The sequence below is a fragment of the Choloepus didactylus genome, assembly GCF_015220235.1.
Source record: "Choloepus didactylus isolate mChoDid1 chromosome 23 unlocalized genomic scaffold, mChoDid1.pri SUPER_23_unloc1, whole genome shotgun sequence".
NCBI classification, from domain to species: Eukaryota; Metazoa; Chordata; class Mammalia; order Pilosa; family Megalonychidae; genus Choloepus; species Choloepus didactylus.
Genome location: NW_023637590.1, coordinates 3,066,077 through 3,084,328, shown reverse-complemented (window position 1 = coordinate 3,084,328; position 18,252 = coordinate 3,066,077). Strand labels below are relative to the sequence as shown.

At 54.3% G+C, this 18,252-nt stretch overlaps 1 protein-coding gene across 2 annotated transcripts in view; it reads right to left on the bottom strand.

Annotated features, from left to right (window-relative positions):
- Positions 1-18,252, bottom strand: part of KLHL22 (kelch like family member 22) — a 32,801-nt gene that overhangs the window by 8,669 nt on the left and 5,880 nt on the right. For both annotated transcript variants that reach the window (XM_037823560.1, XM_037823561.1), the window contains exons 3-5: positions 10,931-11,096; positions 7,314-8,032; positions 1,421-1,613 (exon numbers count right to left, since the gene is read on the bottom strand). In XM_037823560.1, coding sequence (XP_037679488.1) covers positions 1,421-1,613; positions 7,314-8,032; positions 10,931-11,096 — 1,078 coding nt within the window. The remainder of the gene's footprint in view (positions 1-1,420; positions 1,614-7,313; positions 8,033-10,930; positions 11,097-18,252) is intronic.

The window sequence follows — 18,252 nt, the reverse complement described above, 5'->3', positions numbered from 1 at the left end:
CGTCTCCTCAGACAACTCACGTATCTAGATGAGTCCTGCCCAAGCCCCTCCCACGGAATTCTTTTGTTCCAGCCCCTCTTCACTTCCTGAATCACGCTTACCACAACCGCGGATTACTGACTGATTTGTCCGTGTTTCAGGATGGTCAGCGGTGCAGCAGTGCGGAGCTGCCGCATGGAGGAAGGAGGGCTGGCTGCCGGCTGCGGCGGCTGAAGGGCGAGGCTGCCCCTCCGTGGCCAAGCTGGGGAACTGCGGCTCCCCCGGGCGACGGGACAGCCACTGAAGCCCCTTCTCCGGCTCCCACCCCCACCCCGGGAGGCACCCGCCTTCACACCCTCCCCCACGACTCCCGGGATAGAACCCAGGAGCCCGTCCTTGTCCCCGTGTCTCAAGGACCCCCGATCTTTTCTATGCAGAATGCACCATTACGGGTCCCTCGCGGAAGCCGGGGGCCCAGGCACAAGGCCAGCCTCTCCTGCTGTCGGGAAGGACGGGAACCCTTGGCCTTGGGGGCAGAGATGCCAGGAGGGTGGGTGTGCTGTGCGAGTGAGGCCACCCTCGGGGAGCAAGGAGCTGGACCCATCCGCAAGACCCCAGCCCCCTAGGGTCTAAGTCTAGGTCCCTGGGGGGCTCGGAAGACAGTGAGAGACCAAGTGGAAAGGGGTTCAGAAAGGCCAAGAATCTTGGCAAGGTCCCGGAGCTGGGGTGGGCAGAGCCTGGCTCAGAGCCTGCACCCGCGCCCTGCAAGCACCAGGGGTCTCGGGGAGGCCCAGAGGAGAACCGGGGCCGCAGCAGGTGCTCCTCCGACGGCCGTGCCACTCCCAGCAGGGCCGGGACGCTGGGCGGAGAGGCTGGGGCCCGGGACGGGTGGGGCCAGCTCAGCCTCTTCTCCCCTGCTTCTTGTACCCCAAACTGTAGGCTGAGAGAGAGGCACCTCCCCAGGGCATTGCTTTCGCACGATAAGTATGATTTAAACGTCTTCAAGTTGGAATAAATCAAATAACTGTGCAAAAGGTACTTTTTTTTTTAATGCACACAAACTTCGAAAGCAACTCTGGCTTCTAGAAGGCTCCTAGGGCCATGGCCCCAGCTCTCCGGGGGCCTCTGGAGACGTCTGAGGCCACAGTGCTCAGGGGCCGTGTCCCCTGTCTAACATCTTCGGGAACAGCCCGGCTTGTCTCCTCCGTGCTAAGGGGCAGACAACGGGAGGGGTCCCGGCCACGTCTAAGCCACGGGGTTGAGCATGACGAGGCAGAAGGAGCTTTCCGAGCAGCAGGGCCCCCATCGACACGCTGCCAGTACAGGGTGTCCACGGGGAGACGCGGCTCGCTGGCTTGGCCCTGGCACCGGGGCCCCCTCAGCCTCCCCGCACCCAGGAGAGAAGGTGGCACGGGAGGGCCTCTTCCGGGGAGCCCCTTACCTCCCGCTTGAGCGGGGCCACGTAGGCCCAGGAGTTGGTGGCGGGGTCGTAGCGCTCCACAGTGCTGAGGTCGCTGTGGTAGTCGCGGCCCGCGACGGCGTAGATGCGCTCGCCCACGACGCACACACACAGGTCTGCGTGCTCCTGCTGCAGGGACCGGATCTGGAACCAGCGGTTGTGCCGTGGGTCGTACCTGGCGCAGAGACCGGGGAACCGCACGTCACCGGCCAGGCAAGGGCCCCCTGCCCCGGCCCCTTCCCCTGTGCCCCAGCCCGGACCAAATCCCAGCCCCGCTGCCCCCAGAGTCCCGACTGGATGCCCGGCCCCAGAGGGCACGGCTGGGAGCCTGGCTCCTGGGCTCCGCCCGTGACGCCTGTCCCTTCTGATGCTTTCCAGCCCACCCTCCCGTCCACCCCGGGCTGCCTGCAGCCACCTCAGTCCAAATCGTCCCGCCTCGTGGTCCCCACGGCCCTGTTCCCTTTCAGGAAGGCCCCCTACTACGGCCCCTCTTGACTGGCCCAGCGTGACAGCCTCCCCCTCGCTGGCCACCCGGCCTCGAGCTGCCCCCAACCTTCCGTCACCCGGGGTCTGATCAGGACGGGCCCTGCAGCACCGGTCAGTCCCCGCAGGACAGGCACCGGGCTGCCAGCACAGTCACCCCTCGTCACCTCCCGTGGGAGGCAAACTGCTGACCATCCTCTGTGCGCGCGGCCACCTGCCAGCCCCGCTGCTCCTCCTCACACTCCCAGCCCCCCGGTCCCCCACAAGGCCTGGCTCAAACACCACCGGCTCTCAGGACTTCCAGCAGCTCTCCCTCTCCTGTGGGCAACCCAGGGGCAGGGTCCTGGGGGATTTCGGGGACTCCCTGCTGCGGCAGGCCCGGGAGGCTGCAAGTGCCTGGCCTGGGCTGAGGGCTGAGGGGCTGCCCGGGAGAACTGGCCTCCATGTTGGCAGCACGGCCCCGGGCATGTGGAGGAGGGAGGGAGGGAGCAGGCAGGGGCTGGCCTCTGCTGGGCACGGTCTAAGTACAGGTGCCAGGCGAGCGGTCAGCTCAGCTCACTCTGCGGACATCTGTGTGACCCCCACGCCCCTCTCCACAGCCCTGCCTTGTCCTCCCGCTGAGCCACCCGCTCCCTCACTGCCCACCCCACGGTTCCCCAGCAGCCCCCTCTTCTCCCTCCCGACCCTGGGTGACCTCATCGGCCCCAGGACACTAACCATCACCACTGCTTTGTCCTGTACTTCTGACCCACGCTCCAGACGCTTCTCGGCCACCTCCACCTGGTGCTCACCGGCCCTCAACAGAGCCCTGACATCCCCCCTCGAGCCGCCTCCTCTTTCTACAAGTCACGCCACCACCCCCAGTCCCCAAAGCAGAGACCTCCCGACATCGCTCCCCAATCCGCAGGTCACCAGATCTCTCTGTACCCCTGCTGTGCCCAGGCCAGGCCTCCCCATCTCCCCCGCAGCCAGAGCCTCCTCCCCAGCCCCAAGCCCCCCGTCTTGCTCACCTGGGCCATCCCGTCACAGCCTTAGAAACCCAGATGCCTGAGGCTGGCACCCAAAACCCTTCACAGCCCAAGTGCACTCCTGCCCCCAGCCCAGTCCTGTCCTTCCTCCTGCCACAAGTCCTGGGGGCCCCTCACCCCCTCTTCCCACTCTCTCTGCCCCCCAGGCAGGTTTGAGGCCTGGACAGACAGAGACCACAGAGCTGGGTGGGGCCAGGACCACACGAGCCTGAAGCCCACCCACTCCCTGACCTACGTTGGCCATTACCCCTGGGCAAGCACCCAGGCACCAGCACGCGACACACTCCTGCTTCTGAAGCCCCCCTGCTCCACGGCCCATGGATAAGGGTGTCGGTCTCTCACAGTTAAGTGTTTTTTATTTTTCCAGAGTAGGAGCAACCACGGAGAGAACGAGTGTAACAGTTTCAACTGGCTCAGGAGGGTGAACAGTTTTCTCTGGTTTGAGACCACTGCTGTTAGTGAAGAGCTCAGTTTCATCCTCGTTCCCAAAGCAGAGGCCAGATCCCAGCCCTTCTGTTCCAGTTTGCTAATGCTGCCAGGATGCAAAACACCAGAAATGAATCGGCTTTTATAAAGAGGGTTTATTTGGTTACACAGTCACAGTCTTAAGGCCATAAGGTGTCCAAGGTAACACATCAACAATCAGGTACCTTCACTGGAGGATGGCCAATGGCGTCCAGAAAACCTGTTAGCTGGGAAGGCACGCAGCTGGTGTCTGCTCCAAGTTCTGGTTTCAAAATGGCTTTCTCCCAGGACGTTCCTCTCTAGGTGTCTGCTTGCTCCTGGGTTGCGTTCTCCAAAATGTCTCTGTAAGCTGCAGCTCCTCCAAAATGCCACTCACAGATGCACTGAGTTCCTTCTGTTTGTCGGCTTGTTTATATGGCTCCAGTGATCCAATTGATACCCACCCTGAATGAGTGGGGTAACACCTCCATGGAAATGATCCAGTCAAAGTCATCACCCACATTTGGGTGGGTCATATCTCCATGGAAACATCCAATCTAATGGTTCCAACTTAATTAACACTAATCCATCTGCCTCCACAAGACTGCATCAAAGATAATGGCATTTTGGGGGCCATAATATATCCAAACTGGCACACCTTCCGACGGGCACCGCTCGGTTTGTCTGGCCAATGGGCCAACACTGCCTGCTGACAGAGCCACCGAGGGACCACGAGGAGACGACCCACGTGCAAAGGGTCCTTGTTCACCTGTGGGAGCTCACAGAGGATGGCTTCATCGCTGTCTTCCTAGACCTCGGCACGGCGTCCGGCTCAGGGTCGATCACGCTCGGCTGCCGACAGATCCATAAACCAGCGAGTGGATTACCAGCCGGAAACCATTCATTCACTCGACACCTATTCCGACACCCAACACGGGACCCCAGAGGCAACCCCGAGAGAGAGGTCTCCGCCTTCCACTGTCAGATGGCAACAGGCTAAAAAGCACAGAGTCACAAGCGACTGCACAATATAATGACACAAAGCAGGAAGTGAAAAGACGGGTAAGGAGAGAGCGAGGCCGGCAGGGCAGTGGGGCCGCAGCGGGCAGAGCCCTCTCGAGGCGACCAGGAAAGGCCTCCTGGAAGATGGTGTTTGAGGTCCGAGGGGCAAGGGCACAGCCAAGGAGGCCCTGGCGGGGGACTGGGCAGCCCAGGCTCGGTCGGCTGGCCGGGCGGCTCCTGCCACTGCCGTCCCCACACTCATGCTCGTTTGTGCACAGCTCTCTCCTCCCCAGTGTAAGTCTGGTGCAAGGCACCATCGGCACCTTCTGCCCGAGGGAGGCGAGACCCGTGGGTGCTTGTGCTTGCTTTATTCTGGTCTCCAGCCGCCACCTTCCCAGGCTGAGTCCATCTGGGTTTTTGCTTTCAGGTGAAGAATATGAACGTGCACACAAACACACTCACATTTACCCACATATCTATTTACGCTATATGTCAGTAATTTAGAGTTGACCAAAGTTTCACTGATTTCTTATCTCCCCACTGTGTCCTGCATATCCCACATCTTTCTCTTTATTGGATTATTTTTCCACCATCAGGATGAATCCTCAAGTAAGATGTACTCTGCTAGTAAAAATAAGCTTTATTGTCATATATATACAAATATAAACAGTTTTAGTTACTTTAATCCAGATTTTGGATCATCCTATTGCAAACTCAGTGCTGAAATCTAGAGCTGGTATAGAAATTTTCTGGGGTCCTTGTTAAATTTAGTAGACGGATTTTCTTCTGTTTCCATGACATGTCCATTTAAAAATAATAGTCATGGAAATGCCTATTTTCAGGACAAAAACAAGATATTTCCACTGGGGTCAGGACACATGGTTACTCCTAGGTGAGCTGCTGACAGATTTCAGTAAAACGAGAACCGCGGGGCTGTAGCTACGGAGAAGTTTCTAAGTATAATGTGGGTGACATGGAGGGAATCAAACAAGGAAATCACGGCGAGGCAGTGGCATCTTGGAGCCTAATGCAATTTGCTCCAAGACTGAATAACTTTTCATACGCAGTCCCCATACCAGTGTTTTAAGACATAATTTGGCAAATTCCTCAAAATGGAAATCCTAATTTAACACAGTCTTGTTTTCTTACATTCTGAGGATCTGTAGGTGAAGGCTGGCAAACTACAGAAGGGAAAAGCAGAGAGAGACCCAGACTGTTAAAACATTCAAATTAGGAGTGTCATCTGGCAGTTCTGAGAGCCCACGGGCGGTCCAGGAGCCTTTCCTTCTGCAGTGACGACGGAGCCCGGGGTCAGCAGCAGGGAGGCCGGGCCCCACCCACCTGTCATGGTAGACCCTGCGGACTCACCCCTCTGCCCAGCACCCCCTCACCCCGGCAGGCCTCCCCACTGTCGGATGGCGTCTAAAGCTGTGGTTCCCGATTACACAGGCTGATAGGCACGTGCTCCGCAGCTCAGTTCCCTGCACAGCTGGGGACGTTCACAAGAGGGAGGTTTAGGCCCCCATCTCCAGGGGACCTGAGAGCAGGCGGAGGTCCCAGCTGTCACCCACGGGGAGGGCCCTGTGCAGAAGCCCCCAGAGGAGGCTGGGACACCCGGTGAGAGCTGGGTGCAGGCTCGTGGATCACTCTCCGTGGGGACGGCTGCCTGGGCCCTGCCACGGGGAAGCTGAGCACCCTAAAAGAGCAGTGTCGGGATGTGGCCGGAGGGAAGGCTGGAGCTGGTGCCGCCACACCTGCTGGGCGGCCCTCAGCCTCCTGCCCCTGGACTCTGCCCTCCTCGCGGTGAGCTGCCAAGATGTCCCCATTAAACGAAGGCAGCCAGGAAGGCAGCCACACCCTGGGCCCGGAGAGCAGAGGTGGCAGGGAGTGGCCGTCCCCACCTCGGCTGTGGTCTCCGCCCTGACCCACCCACCCCTCACCCCAGAAGACAGAATCGTGAATATGGGTTCAGTCAGCACCCAGCTCAAAGCCGAAGAAAAGCAGATGGTGGGATCGATCTCTCTTTCTCTCTCTGTCTCTGAAGCGCCACCTTTCAGCTTCCCAAATGGATAAAATCCCAAGAAGTCAACCCAGAACAGAGCGGAGGAGCCCCTGGGCATCTAATGGCAGCTGAGGCTGTGGGGCTCTGACCTCCCTTCCTTGTTCTGCCCAAAGAGAAGGGTTGTGGGGACCACAGCCTCAGGCTAAGAGCTAGAGGTGCCCATGGACCCCAGCAGTCCACGACACCCCCTCTCGAACCTCGTGCCCGACACACGCCTGACCCAGGCCCAGGGGGGGATCTGGCATGAGGCCCAGCGATGCAAGTCAGCCTCGACTGCCCCCCAGGCTGACGACTGCCCGCTCAGAGGCAGCGGCAGGATGCCACCTTCCAGCAAGGCCGGTGGGTACGAGAGATCTTGGAGGAGCCGAGACAAGACATGCAAAGCTGGAGAGAGAGCCAGACAGAAGGTGCAGCGCTCTCCAGCGCCAAGGCCCACTCCTTCCGAGGCCTGGCTGCCCCTCTTGCCAAGGACCCCCTTCTCCTTGTGCTCAGCCACTCTGAATGCTTCCTGCTTACTTACCATCCGGCCCCGCTCCCCAAGACTGGGCAGGGTGTGGTCACGGGGGAGTGGGTTTCTGAGAAGGAGAAGAGAAGGCACCACAAGCTCTCTTCTACTCCTCTCACTGCTATCCTCAGCCTGTGAATTAACCTAGACTTTATTCTGTAAAACAGGGGCACCCCTGACAAGCTGTAACAACACAAAAGGCTGATGGGGAACCACACCTTGCTGCCCGGGCTGCCTCGCCCCTGTGGGACGTGTTTCCCACCTGAACCCCGGACACCCCCAGCCTTTCGATCCATGACTCCTGCAGCCCCGTATTGGCGGCAAGTGAACGCAGTCAGGGCCTCTGCTCACCTCCAGCATCGGGACTCTGCGCGGAATCCTTGCACATTGTTGTCCCCGCCAATCAAGTACACAAAGTTGTTGAGGACCGCGATGCCCTGGTTGGACATCCGAGGCGCCAGGGAGGCGGTGAAGTGCTTCCACTCGCCCAGCACGGGGTTCAGGTACTTGGCCTGGTCGCTGAGCACGGTGGACGGCGTGGAGTGGATGCCCCCGAAGCCCACGACGCACCGGAAGTCCGAGCGCAGCTCCGTCTGGGGGCCCTGCAGGCTGGGCTGCAGGCTCTCGTTCCGGTGGTACCTGAGGGCGCCGGCCACCGTGTCCCTCAGCGGGCTGGGGCCCAGCTTGTCGTGCAGCCGCTGCAGGGCCTCGGCTTCCATCAGGGGGAAGCGCACCGTCTCGAGAAGCTTGGGGGACTCGTGCAGCGAGACCTGGTCGGCCTGCACCTGCTCCGGGGTGTAGTGGTAGAGCAGAGCGCCCTCGTACACCTCCGTCTCGCAGGAGACCTCCAGGCGGTTGCTGCTGAGGAGGGAGTAGACCTTCTCCAGGGGAAGCTGGCGGTACTTGTCAGTCCGCGAGAAGGCCACAAAGTTTTTGAGGATGTAGGTGTCCAGCTGCTCCGTCAGACGGCTCAGGTCAAACAGCTCCGCTAGTCGGTAGACGTCGAGGATGTTCTCCTCATCCACCCAGGACATGAGGAAATCACAGCAGAAATGGATGATTTCTGGGATCTGCAAGAAAGAATGACACTCACTCAGATCCAGGCTGAGGATCTGCATCTGGGGACGGGCACAGAGCTCGCCCAGCTGCTACCGGGGCCAGCCCCCAGGAGGACAGCAAAGCCCAAGCCCCCCTCAGCTGTACAGCCCTTTCTGGATCTTTCCTGTCCCCCGCTTGGTGCCAAACTTTCCCCTCTGACCTACCTGAGACAACGGGTTCAGGTCAGATGGCCTGGGCTTAAATCCTGCCTCAGAAACGACTTAGCCTGAGCCTCGGTTTCCTCATCTGAACAGGGCAGTTAAAGCAGAGAGGAACAACTCAAAAGTGCCAGCACAGGAAATACTGGGCACGTAGGAGACCTTTAACATGTGTCATCACCTTTTAGATTAAAAGTCCTGGAACTCCAGGGATGCGGAAGCAGCGGAAATGGGCACCTGTCGGATATCAGCAGGGACCTGCGACCCCCACCCTCACCCCCGGCTCTCTAGAACAGTCTGCCTCTCCAAAAAGTGCTGGAGCCAAAACCATGCCCAGCTCTTTTCTTCTGCCAGAAATCCTGCAGCTCTAGGCTCAGCCAGAGCTGCAGGCCCGGTGAGGGGGCCCTCCCTTCCTGCGGAGGGGCCTGGGACGCCCACGTGTGCAGAAGCCCCCGCAGTGCTCACAGACAGCTGCCCCCGGCACCCGACGCGGAGCAGGGCCTCCCGAGGCTCCTGGGTGGAGACACGCTGGGCTGTGGGAGGCCCAGAGGCCCCGAGGGCAGAGCGTCACTCGGAAAGAGGGGAGAAAGGGAAAACGGGGTGAACTAGGCCCCAGGGCCCCGGGGACGGTTAAAGAGCACCCCAGGAGCACATAACCCAAACACGGCGGAACGAAACGAGAGGAGGTAAAGGCTTCCACGGAAACGGCCCAGGAACACAAGCCAGATCTGCACAAGTTCTTTAGGAAAACAGGATTTTAGACTTTCTCTTAAAATGGGAGAAGCTCATTAATCAAAATTAGTTATTATACAGAGTAATGTTTGGGTGTCTGAAGCTTATTAATAAACATTAAAAATATCCTTGTTCCTAACTTAAAAGATATTTACTTCTTACCAGGTGATCTGCTAAGGGCTGAATGGAAATCTGCCAGTTATCAGGCCACCATCTGCCCTAAACCAAATGTCCCCACAGCACTTCGCCAGGTCCTAACGGTTTTTCCTTTATTATCTCCGTTCTCCCGCAGCCTCTTTGTCCTAAGATGCTACTTCTGATTTGCCTGGACCAGGGTGCTGCAGAGCAGCTTCTGGGTAGACTGTAAGAGTCAGCAGCACCCGAGGAGGCCTGGGAAGGAGCCCCCTGAAAAAGGAGCCCCAGCACGAGCCCAGGACGGCCCCCTCCTCTATGCCTTTTCCAGAGCCGAGGAGAAAGCAGCCTGGGCACGCGTGGGCAGGAGCCCCCCACGAGGCTCAAAGGAGGGTGCTCACCTCCCAGGGTCACCTGACTGGGACGGTCTTGTTGGGGTTCAGACCCAGGGCTCTGGGGACACTGTCAAGAGTGTGGACGGACCACAGGCCCTGGACAGGGGACACACAGGGGCAAGCCACAGGCAGTCACCGCGCACAGGAACAAATACAACCTGGCAAGCCGGGATACAGTCAGCCCAGTAGTCAGAAATAAATCAAAACAAAGCGGAGCTACTCAGGCGAGGCACTGGGCCCCAGGGAGCACTGGCCGAAGGCTCGGCGGCAAGTAGTGGGGTGCGAGAGAGGGAAAACCGTCTCTGGGAGGATAATCTGGGGTCAGCAGGCATGATTAGTGCCGGGGAAGAGAAGTAGGAGGCAAAGAGAGCGGCTGGGAGGTGGAATGGAGGCCTGCAGAAAGGAGATGGACATGGAGGAGAGAGCGCTGCACTTAACCTTCACGAGGATACCCTGTCACCACCGGGGTGGAGGGAATGAAGATGGGGGTGCAGGAGACATGGAGGTTTCCGCTGCACCACAACCAGAGCAGGGGCGCGGGGAGGGGCGCTCGAGCAGGGCAGCAGGGGTGAGGTGAGGTGCAGACGGACAGCCTGACTGACGTGCGCCCTCTTGGTCAGGATGTGCCGGAGGCCGCTGAACCCAGAGGTCAAGTGTTGTAAGGGCAGGGGCCATGGGGACAGACGAGGGCTCTGAACAAAGGAATGAAGGGAAGTTCTTTCCTCGTAAGGGCTCCCTCCTCAACACACGAACGTGGCAAGGCGAGCAGGGGCCAAGTCGATCCAGCAGGCACGTATCGAGGACCTCCCTCCTGCCAACCTGTGGGTCGTGGGGCCTGGGAGGCTGCTGTGGCCTCCGAGGGACCCCTGGCAGGCTGGTTTTTCTGTGACTTGAGTTTTTTCAATTGACCCAATTGCACTCTGACCTGGAAGAGGGTGAGACTAATGAACTCGATGTAGCATTTCATTTCACTTCCAAGAAATGTAGGAAGAGCTGTCTCAAGCCGTCTGACAGCTCTTATGAGCAAAGGCATCTGCAGGCCCAGCCCTGTGTGAAGGGCTAACACTCAACAGAAGCTTCTAAAATATAACTTGAACTGTCGAACCCTCAGGAAACACTCTGAGTTCTGTAGGAAAACAAACATTTAAGGTGTGGCAATGCCAGGAAACGCAGTATTGCCAGAGAGCAGGGCGCCGGGATGCTACTCGCCGGCCCTCAGACCCAGCCCTCGGTTTACGGGCAGCATCTTCTCAGTGGCAGGGGGGCCCAGACCCAGAGGAAAAGAAACCAGCAAAGATGTGACAAGAGAACGCAAAAGAGGAGCCCAAGCCCAGAGGCAGCGGGAGCAGCTCTGCTTTAGCCACGGTCCCTTGGCTGCCGGCACCCGTGCCCCCCGGCCCCCCTGCAGGCCAACGCACTGCCCGGCGGGCATCGTGGGGAGACCTCGCCTCACCTGGAGCTGGCAGGCGGCCACCAGCGTCTCCTGCACGTTGCTCAGGCTGAGCTCCAGCTCGGAGGTGTATATGAAATGCAGGATCTGGCTCATGGCGTTGTAGGACACGCCGTGAATCAGGACTTCTTCCTGCTCCATCTCCTTCAGTCCCCCAGCAAACATTCCTCTGCAAAGAGAAGCAACAGGACAGTGGAGTTCATCTGATCGGGAAGAGCCCAGGCCTCGCGAGAAGGCCCTGGCTGCAGAGCTCGGGCAGGAGGGAGCTGGCTGGGCCTAAAGGTGCAGGACGGAACAACGGCTTGCTCCACGTGCTGGGGAAGCAGCTTGCACGCCGTGACTCATCCCACACAAGGAACCCATGATTCCCGGTGGAGTGTGGGTGGCCCTGCCGGACGTCGCCCCGTCTCTTCTCTAGGTGTGCCCCAGGGAGTCACACGAGAGCCTCCCGCGGGTGGGAACCAGGCCAGCTTGCTTTCTGTGGCAGCCATCGGTCCCTGACCTGGACCACGCAGGAGCTCCAGAAATAATAAAACTCATTCCATTCAACACACATTCACTGAGCTCCTGCCCAATGCCAGGGGCCACTCCAAGTGCTGCAAGAGTGACAGTGAACTGAACAGATAAGATTCCTGCTTGTAAGGAGTTCAGTGCAAGGAGAAGAAGACAAACAGTAAAGAAAGGAGAGAAAAAACAAGATAGAGCAGATTGTGAAAATGCTAAGAAAGCCCTGGAAGGGGGCAGTCTGCTGTAGGAGGAACTGGCTGGGAGGCGGGGAGTAGAGAGCTACTGGGGGCCAGGGACCAAGCCTCAGGGTGACACCGAGAGGGGCACAAGGCCAGCCAGAGGGAGGGCACCCAGGGGAGGCGGCCAGTCCCCAAGTCCCGAGGCAAGGAAGATCTCAGCGGCAGGGAGGAAGCAAGCAGGAGGGTAAGCAGGGCTAGGAGGCAGCAGCCAGGGCCTCGGGGGCAGGACAGCGTCTGGACGGAAACCTCAGGATAACGAGGCTGTGGACGAGGTGACTGCTCAGGCCCCCGAGGCTTGTTGGCTGAGAAACGTACCGAGGCAGGAAGCTCCTAAGGGTGCCCTGGAGCCCCTGGAACCCTGGGCCCGGGATGCTGGGGCTCTAGGGAAGAGGGAAAGACGGAGAGCCCAGGAATGCGCAGGGCCACCAGGCGGTGGGAGCCCCTGGGGGACAGGGGAAGTTGGGGAGCAGCAGGCTCAGAGAGGGCAGGGGGAGCCCCGTCCTGGCCGGGCCAGTGAGCGATGCCAATCCAATCCCCAAGGGGAGACGTTCAGGGAGCGTCTGGAGTGAGAGTCCGGTGGTCAGGGGAGACCAGGGGCGGAAGCGTTAAATCTGATAGTCACCAGCATGTCAACGGCAGGGGACTTCTTTATACATTTCATTTATGTTTTCACCAGGTAATTCATACACATGGTACAAAATCTGAAACATCTGACAGTCTGTGGTGGAAGTCGCTCTCCCACCTCTGACCCCCCACTGGAATCTGCTGGTCTAATTTCCTCCAAGAAACACTCTTGGTAAACTTATTGGGGACACGTACACAGGGACTGATTTAGGGGACTGACACCTGCGTAATGTTGGATTTCCCCACCTGTGCTGGTTTGGATGTACTATGTCCCCCAAAACGCCATGTTCTTTAATGCGATCTTGTGGGGGCAGATGTCTTAGTGTTGATTAGGCTGGAATCTTCTGATTGAATGTTTCCATGGAGATGGGACTCAATCAACTGTGGGTGAAACATTTGCGTAAATTCTTTCCATGGAGGTGTGGACCCCGCCCATTCAGGGTGGGTCTTGATTTATCACTGGAGTCCTATAAAAGAGCTCACAGACAGAAGGAGCTCAGAGCAGCTGAGAGGGACATTTTGGAGACAGCCACTGAAAGCAGAGTTTTGCTGACACTTTGGAGATGTTAGCCCAGAGTTTGCTCCAGACAAGCTAAGAGAACAAAACACCCCAAGAGCAAGATTTTCAAGAAAGCACAGGGGCTGAGAGAGGAACTAGAACACAACCTGGGATCAACAGATGCCAGCCACGTGCCTTCCCAGCTAACAGAGGTTTCCCGGACGCCATTGGCCTTCCTTTTGTGAAGGTATACTCATGTTGATGCCTTAATTTTGACATTTTCATGGCCTTCAGACAGTAAATTTGTAACCAAATAAAATCCCTTTATATAAGCCAATCCATTTCTGGCATTTTGCATAACGGCAGCATTAGCAAACCGGACACCACCCAAGCACAGAGCCCCTGCTCCCCACATCCAGCCACACCAAGGCTCTCTTGAACGTCTTGCAAGACGTCTTCCCGTTGACCTGGCACACGTATGTTAAGTCAATTCCAGACGTTTTACGTTTCTGTTGCTGCTGCACATTGGGTCTTTCTTCCATTAAGTCTCCTAGCTGACGGCTGTCCTATCTCTGTAGATGACGGATTCTGCCCCCTCACGGCAGCCCCTCAGGGCACTTTCCCATGCTCTCTAGCACTTTTTTTTTTTTTAATTATGGTAACATACATAACATAAAACTTGCCATTTAACCATTTTTAAGTGTACAACTCAGTGACATCAAGTACAATGACAATGTTGTGCCACCATAAATATCCATTACCAAACTTCTTTATCACCCCAACTGAAACCCCATACCTACTAAGCAATACCGCCCCATTCTGCCCCTTCCCAGCCCACGGTAACCTCTCATCTGCCTCCATGAATTGGCCTACTCTACATACTTCACGTAAGTGAAATCATTATTTGTCCTTTTGTATCTGGCTTACTTCACTCAGCACGATGTTTTCGAGGTTCAGATACAGCATGTCTCAGAACGTCATTCCTTTGTACAGCTGAATAATATTCTGTTGTATGTATAGACCACATACATTTTGTTTATCCCGTCATCTGTGGATGGACACAGACCTGTTTCCAGTTTTTGGCAACTGGAACTAATGCTGCTATGAACTAATGCTGGTGTGCAAGCAGCTGTTCACCAATGCTTCAGTTCTTTTGGGATATGTCTGGGAATGGAATTGCTGGGACATCTGGTAATTCTATATTTAAATTTAGGAGGAACTGCCAGTTTCCCACAGTGGCTGCACCATTTTACATTCCCACCAACAGAGCACAATGGTAAGTATTTCCCCATCTATCACCAATACTTATTTTTTTTTGGTTTTTTGATAGTAGCCATCCTAGAGGGTATGAAGTGGTACCTCACTGTGGTTTTGATTTGCATTTTCCTAATGACTAATGGTGGTGAGCATCTTCTCATGTGCTCATTGGCCGTTTGTTTATCTTCTTTGGAGAAATATCTATTCAAGTCCTTTGCCCATTTTGAAATTGGGTCCTTGTCTTTTTGTTGTCAAGTTATAGGGGTTCTTTATGTATTTTGGATATTTAACCCTTACCAGATATCTTATTTCCAAATAGTTTATCCCATTCCTTAGGTCACTCTCTTGATAACGTCCTTGGATGCACAAAAGTTTTTAATTTTGATGAAGTCCCAATTTATTTATTTTTTTCTCCTGTAGCTCAGACTTTTTGTGTCCTAGCTAAGAATCCATTGCCAAATACAAGGTTCTGAATACTTCCCCCAACGTTCTCTTCCAAGAGTTTTATAGTTTTAGTGCTTATATTTAAGTTGATGATCTATTTTGAGCTAATTTTTGCATATGGTGTGAGGTGGGGCTCCACTTTCATCTTTTTGCATGTGGATGTCCAGTCATCCCAGCACCATTTGTTGAAGGGACTAATTTTTGCCTGTTGAGCGGACTTGGTGGCCTTGTCAAAAATCAATTGGCCATGATGTGGGAGTTTCTTTCTGAACTCTCAATTCTATTCCATTGGTCTCTGTGTCTGGACCACACTGTCTAAACCAGTACCACACCTTTTTGATAATTTAGCTTTGTAGTAAGTTTTGAAATTGGGGCGTGTGAGTCCTCCAACTTTGTCCTTCTTTTTCAAGAAGGCTTTGGCTACTCAGAGTTCCTTGCAATGCTATATGAATTGAAAGGTTGGCTTTTCCGTTTCTGCAAAAAAGGCTGCTGGAATTTTGAACAGGATTGCACTGACTCTGTAGATTGTTTTGTTTCGGGTAGTAATGACATTTTAACAACAGCGAGTCTTCTCATCCATGAACACAGGATGTCTTACCATTTATTTGGGCCCACTTTAATTTCTTTCCGTTTTCAGTGTATGTATCTTCTACATCCCTGGTTAAATTTTTTCCTAGCTATTTTATTTTTAGATGCTACTGTAAATGGAATTGTTCTCTTGATCTCCTTTTCAAACTGTTCAAGGTGGTGTTTAGAAATACAAACGATTTTTGTGTGTTATCTTGTTCCCTGCAACTTTGCTGAATTCATTTTATTAGCTCTCATAGCTTCCCTGTGGATTTGCTGGGATTTTCTATTTTTGGATCAGGTCATCAGCAGGTAGAGATAGTTTTGTTTTGTTTTGTTTTTTATTGTAGAGTTTAACGTATATACATAGAAGTGATAACTTTCCAACTGCTATTTAATAAGTAGTTAACAAATTTCAAAGAATGTTATGGGTTACAGTTCCTCAGTTTCAGTTACTTCCTTATTGTGAAATATATATGCAAAAAAGTAATAAATTTCAAAGTACAATTTAACAAGTAGCTATAGAGCAGATTTCAAAGAATGTTATGAGTTAGTTCCACCATTTCAGTTCTTTCCTTCTAACTATTCTAATACCCTAGCAACTAAGATAAAGACAATTATATAGAGATTCAGCATTCATAATCCTTTGTCAAATTCCGTGTTGTCTGTTCTACCCCTTCCTCCAGTTCAATCACTTTCCCGATCTTCAGGGATGTCCAGGCAGTGACCACCCTAACCTGTTCATATTGAAAAGGGGTGTCGACATTATGGGAAAAGGGGACACATCTAGTTGATGTTCTTGAAGAGACTATTGTCTCTGGGGTTTGGGACTTAGCTGGCACAGTTCTCTGGAGGATTTAAGTTTCTGAAGAATAAACTTAGTGAGTGAAACTTTATAAAAGTCTCAGATAGGGACCCGGGTATTCTCTAGGGTTTGTGGGACTACTGTTGACTTGGGCTCTTCATACTGTGGTCATTTGGCATATCTAGGTGAAGCTTGCATAGAAATAACCCCCAGGACAGACTCTCAACTCTATTTGAATTCTCTTAGCCACTGAAACCTTGTTTTGTTGCCTTTCTTTTCCCCCTTTTGGTCAAAAAGGCATTGGTAGAGATAGTTTTACTTCTTCCTTTCCAATTTGGAGGCCTTTATTTCTTTTTCTTGTCTAACTGCTCTGGCTAGAACTTCCAGGACAATGTTGAGAAACAGAGGGGAAAGCGGACACCCTTGTCTTGCTCCTGACCTTAGCGGGAAAGCTTTCAGTCCTCCACCATTGAGAAGATGTTAGCTGTGTGTGTTTCATAAATGGACTTTATCATGTGAGAAAGTTTCCTTGTACTCCTAGTTTTGGAGTGTTTTTTAAAGAAAGGGTGCTGGATTTTGTCAAATGTCTTTTATGCATCCACTGAGATGATGACACGGTTTTTTCCTTCCTTCCGTTAACGTGGTCTGTCACCTTGACTGATTTTACACTGAGGCTCCGTGGGACCCGAGCTCACTTTTTTAGCTGCTGGCTGGCTTGCCCTTCGACTCTCCAGGAGTGTGCTAGTACATGCACTGTGTGTTCCTCCCGATGCCCTAGCTGATTCCAGCCGGCTCCTCCAGAGTTTTACTGCAAGATACAGAACACCCGTGTGCTGCCTTTCACGCAAGGAGGGGAGGAAGGGCGTTTCCGTGGCTGTGGATTCAGGTCCATAATCCCTGATCCAACCACGGAGGCCAGGGGCATTTCAGAACTCAGAAGGTTTCCACTAGAAAAGCTTTCTACCTAGCCATGTATCATGCTACACCCCCATGGGGTCTGAGTTGGTACCTCACATTCAAATACCTTAATATTGACAAAGCAAGATGAATAAAAGCTTGTACTAAAGATAAAAAACAGAATTAGCCTTTTATCAGTTCAGAGTGGGTTTTGTGGTTCAATGAATGTGTCCCAAGTTTATTTTTTAAAACTTTCCATTTCAGGGCTTTTGAGGTTTCAGAGTTACAGATCAGGGACTGTGGATGAGGATTTGCAAGAAAGAAACACTGTGTGGATGAACAAGAATGTTCAAGAAACAGCTACCATGGGGCGGATGGGGTGGAAGGGTACGGGCAGACAAGGATAATACCTTTTCACCTCTTCAAAGAAAAGTTTCTTCAACTGCAGGAATGGACGATGACTTTTGTCACCTGCTATTTGCCTCCTCATCTGTTACCGGGAGCTGTAATGAAGATTCCCTCACAGGGAACTGCCCTGTCATTCCGGGAATAAACCCCACCAGGGCCCAGGTGTATTACTCTGAAGTTCTGTCCCATGCACGGCCCGACATCGTGTGCACTGTGCCAAGGTCCCACGGGGGTTTTCACACTGTCATTTACAACAGAAAGTACCTTTCTTTCTGTGAGTGGACTGTCTGTCCAGTTTTGGTATCAGTTTTTTTGTGTGTTTTTTTGGTATTTTTTAACTTTCATTAAAAAATCTGGCAACGTCCCTTCTTTTTTTGTGCTCTGGAAGAGTTTAAATGGCATTGGGTCTGTTAAGAAAAGGCAGAACTCCCCCGGGAAACACCTGGGCCTCGTGCTTTTGAAGGAATATCGTTCTCTCTCCAGGGAGTGGAGTTCTGGCAATTTATTTTCTACAAGACCATTAATTTTCTCCAAATTTTCACAATTACAGGCATCAAACTGAGCAAAGTAGATGGCATTTAAAACTAAGGGAGGAGAAACTGGCCAAGGAGAAGTTTACACAGAAAAGCAGGAGAGGACAGGCTCACGGAAGCCACGAGCAGTCCAACGGAAACCGATCACAAAAGCCGTGGACAGGGAGACTTCTGCAGGGGCGGGCCGAGTGCGGGGGCCCGAGAGCCAGAGGCCCACCGCGCTCTGCCTGGGAGCGGGGAGGGAGGACTGCGGAGGGCTCCTGGGAGGAGGCGGCCTCGGGGGCCTGGAGAGACGGTAACACTCCCCCCAGTAGGAAAGGTGGAGAAGGGCAGCACGGCCGAGAGGATACCAGAAGAGTCCAGAGCAGGGTGGGTAACAGCCATTCGGCTGCAGGACTGTGATAGAGAACACACGTGGGCACACGTGGCAGACGAGATGGGGAGAAGCAGGGAGGGAGCTCCCGGAGGGCCCTGGGGCCAGGGGACCCATGAAAGTGCAAGGCCTTGGGGCAGCAATTCCCAACCCTGGGTCACACCCTGGGGCA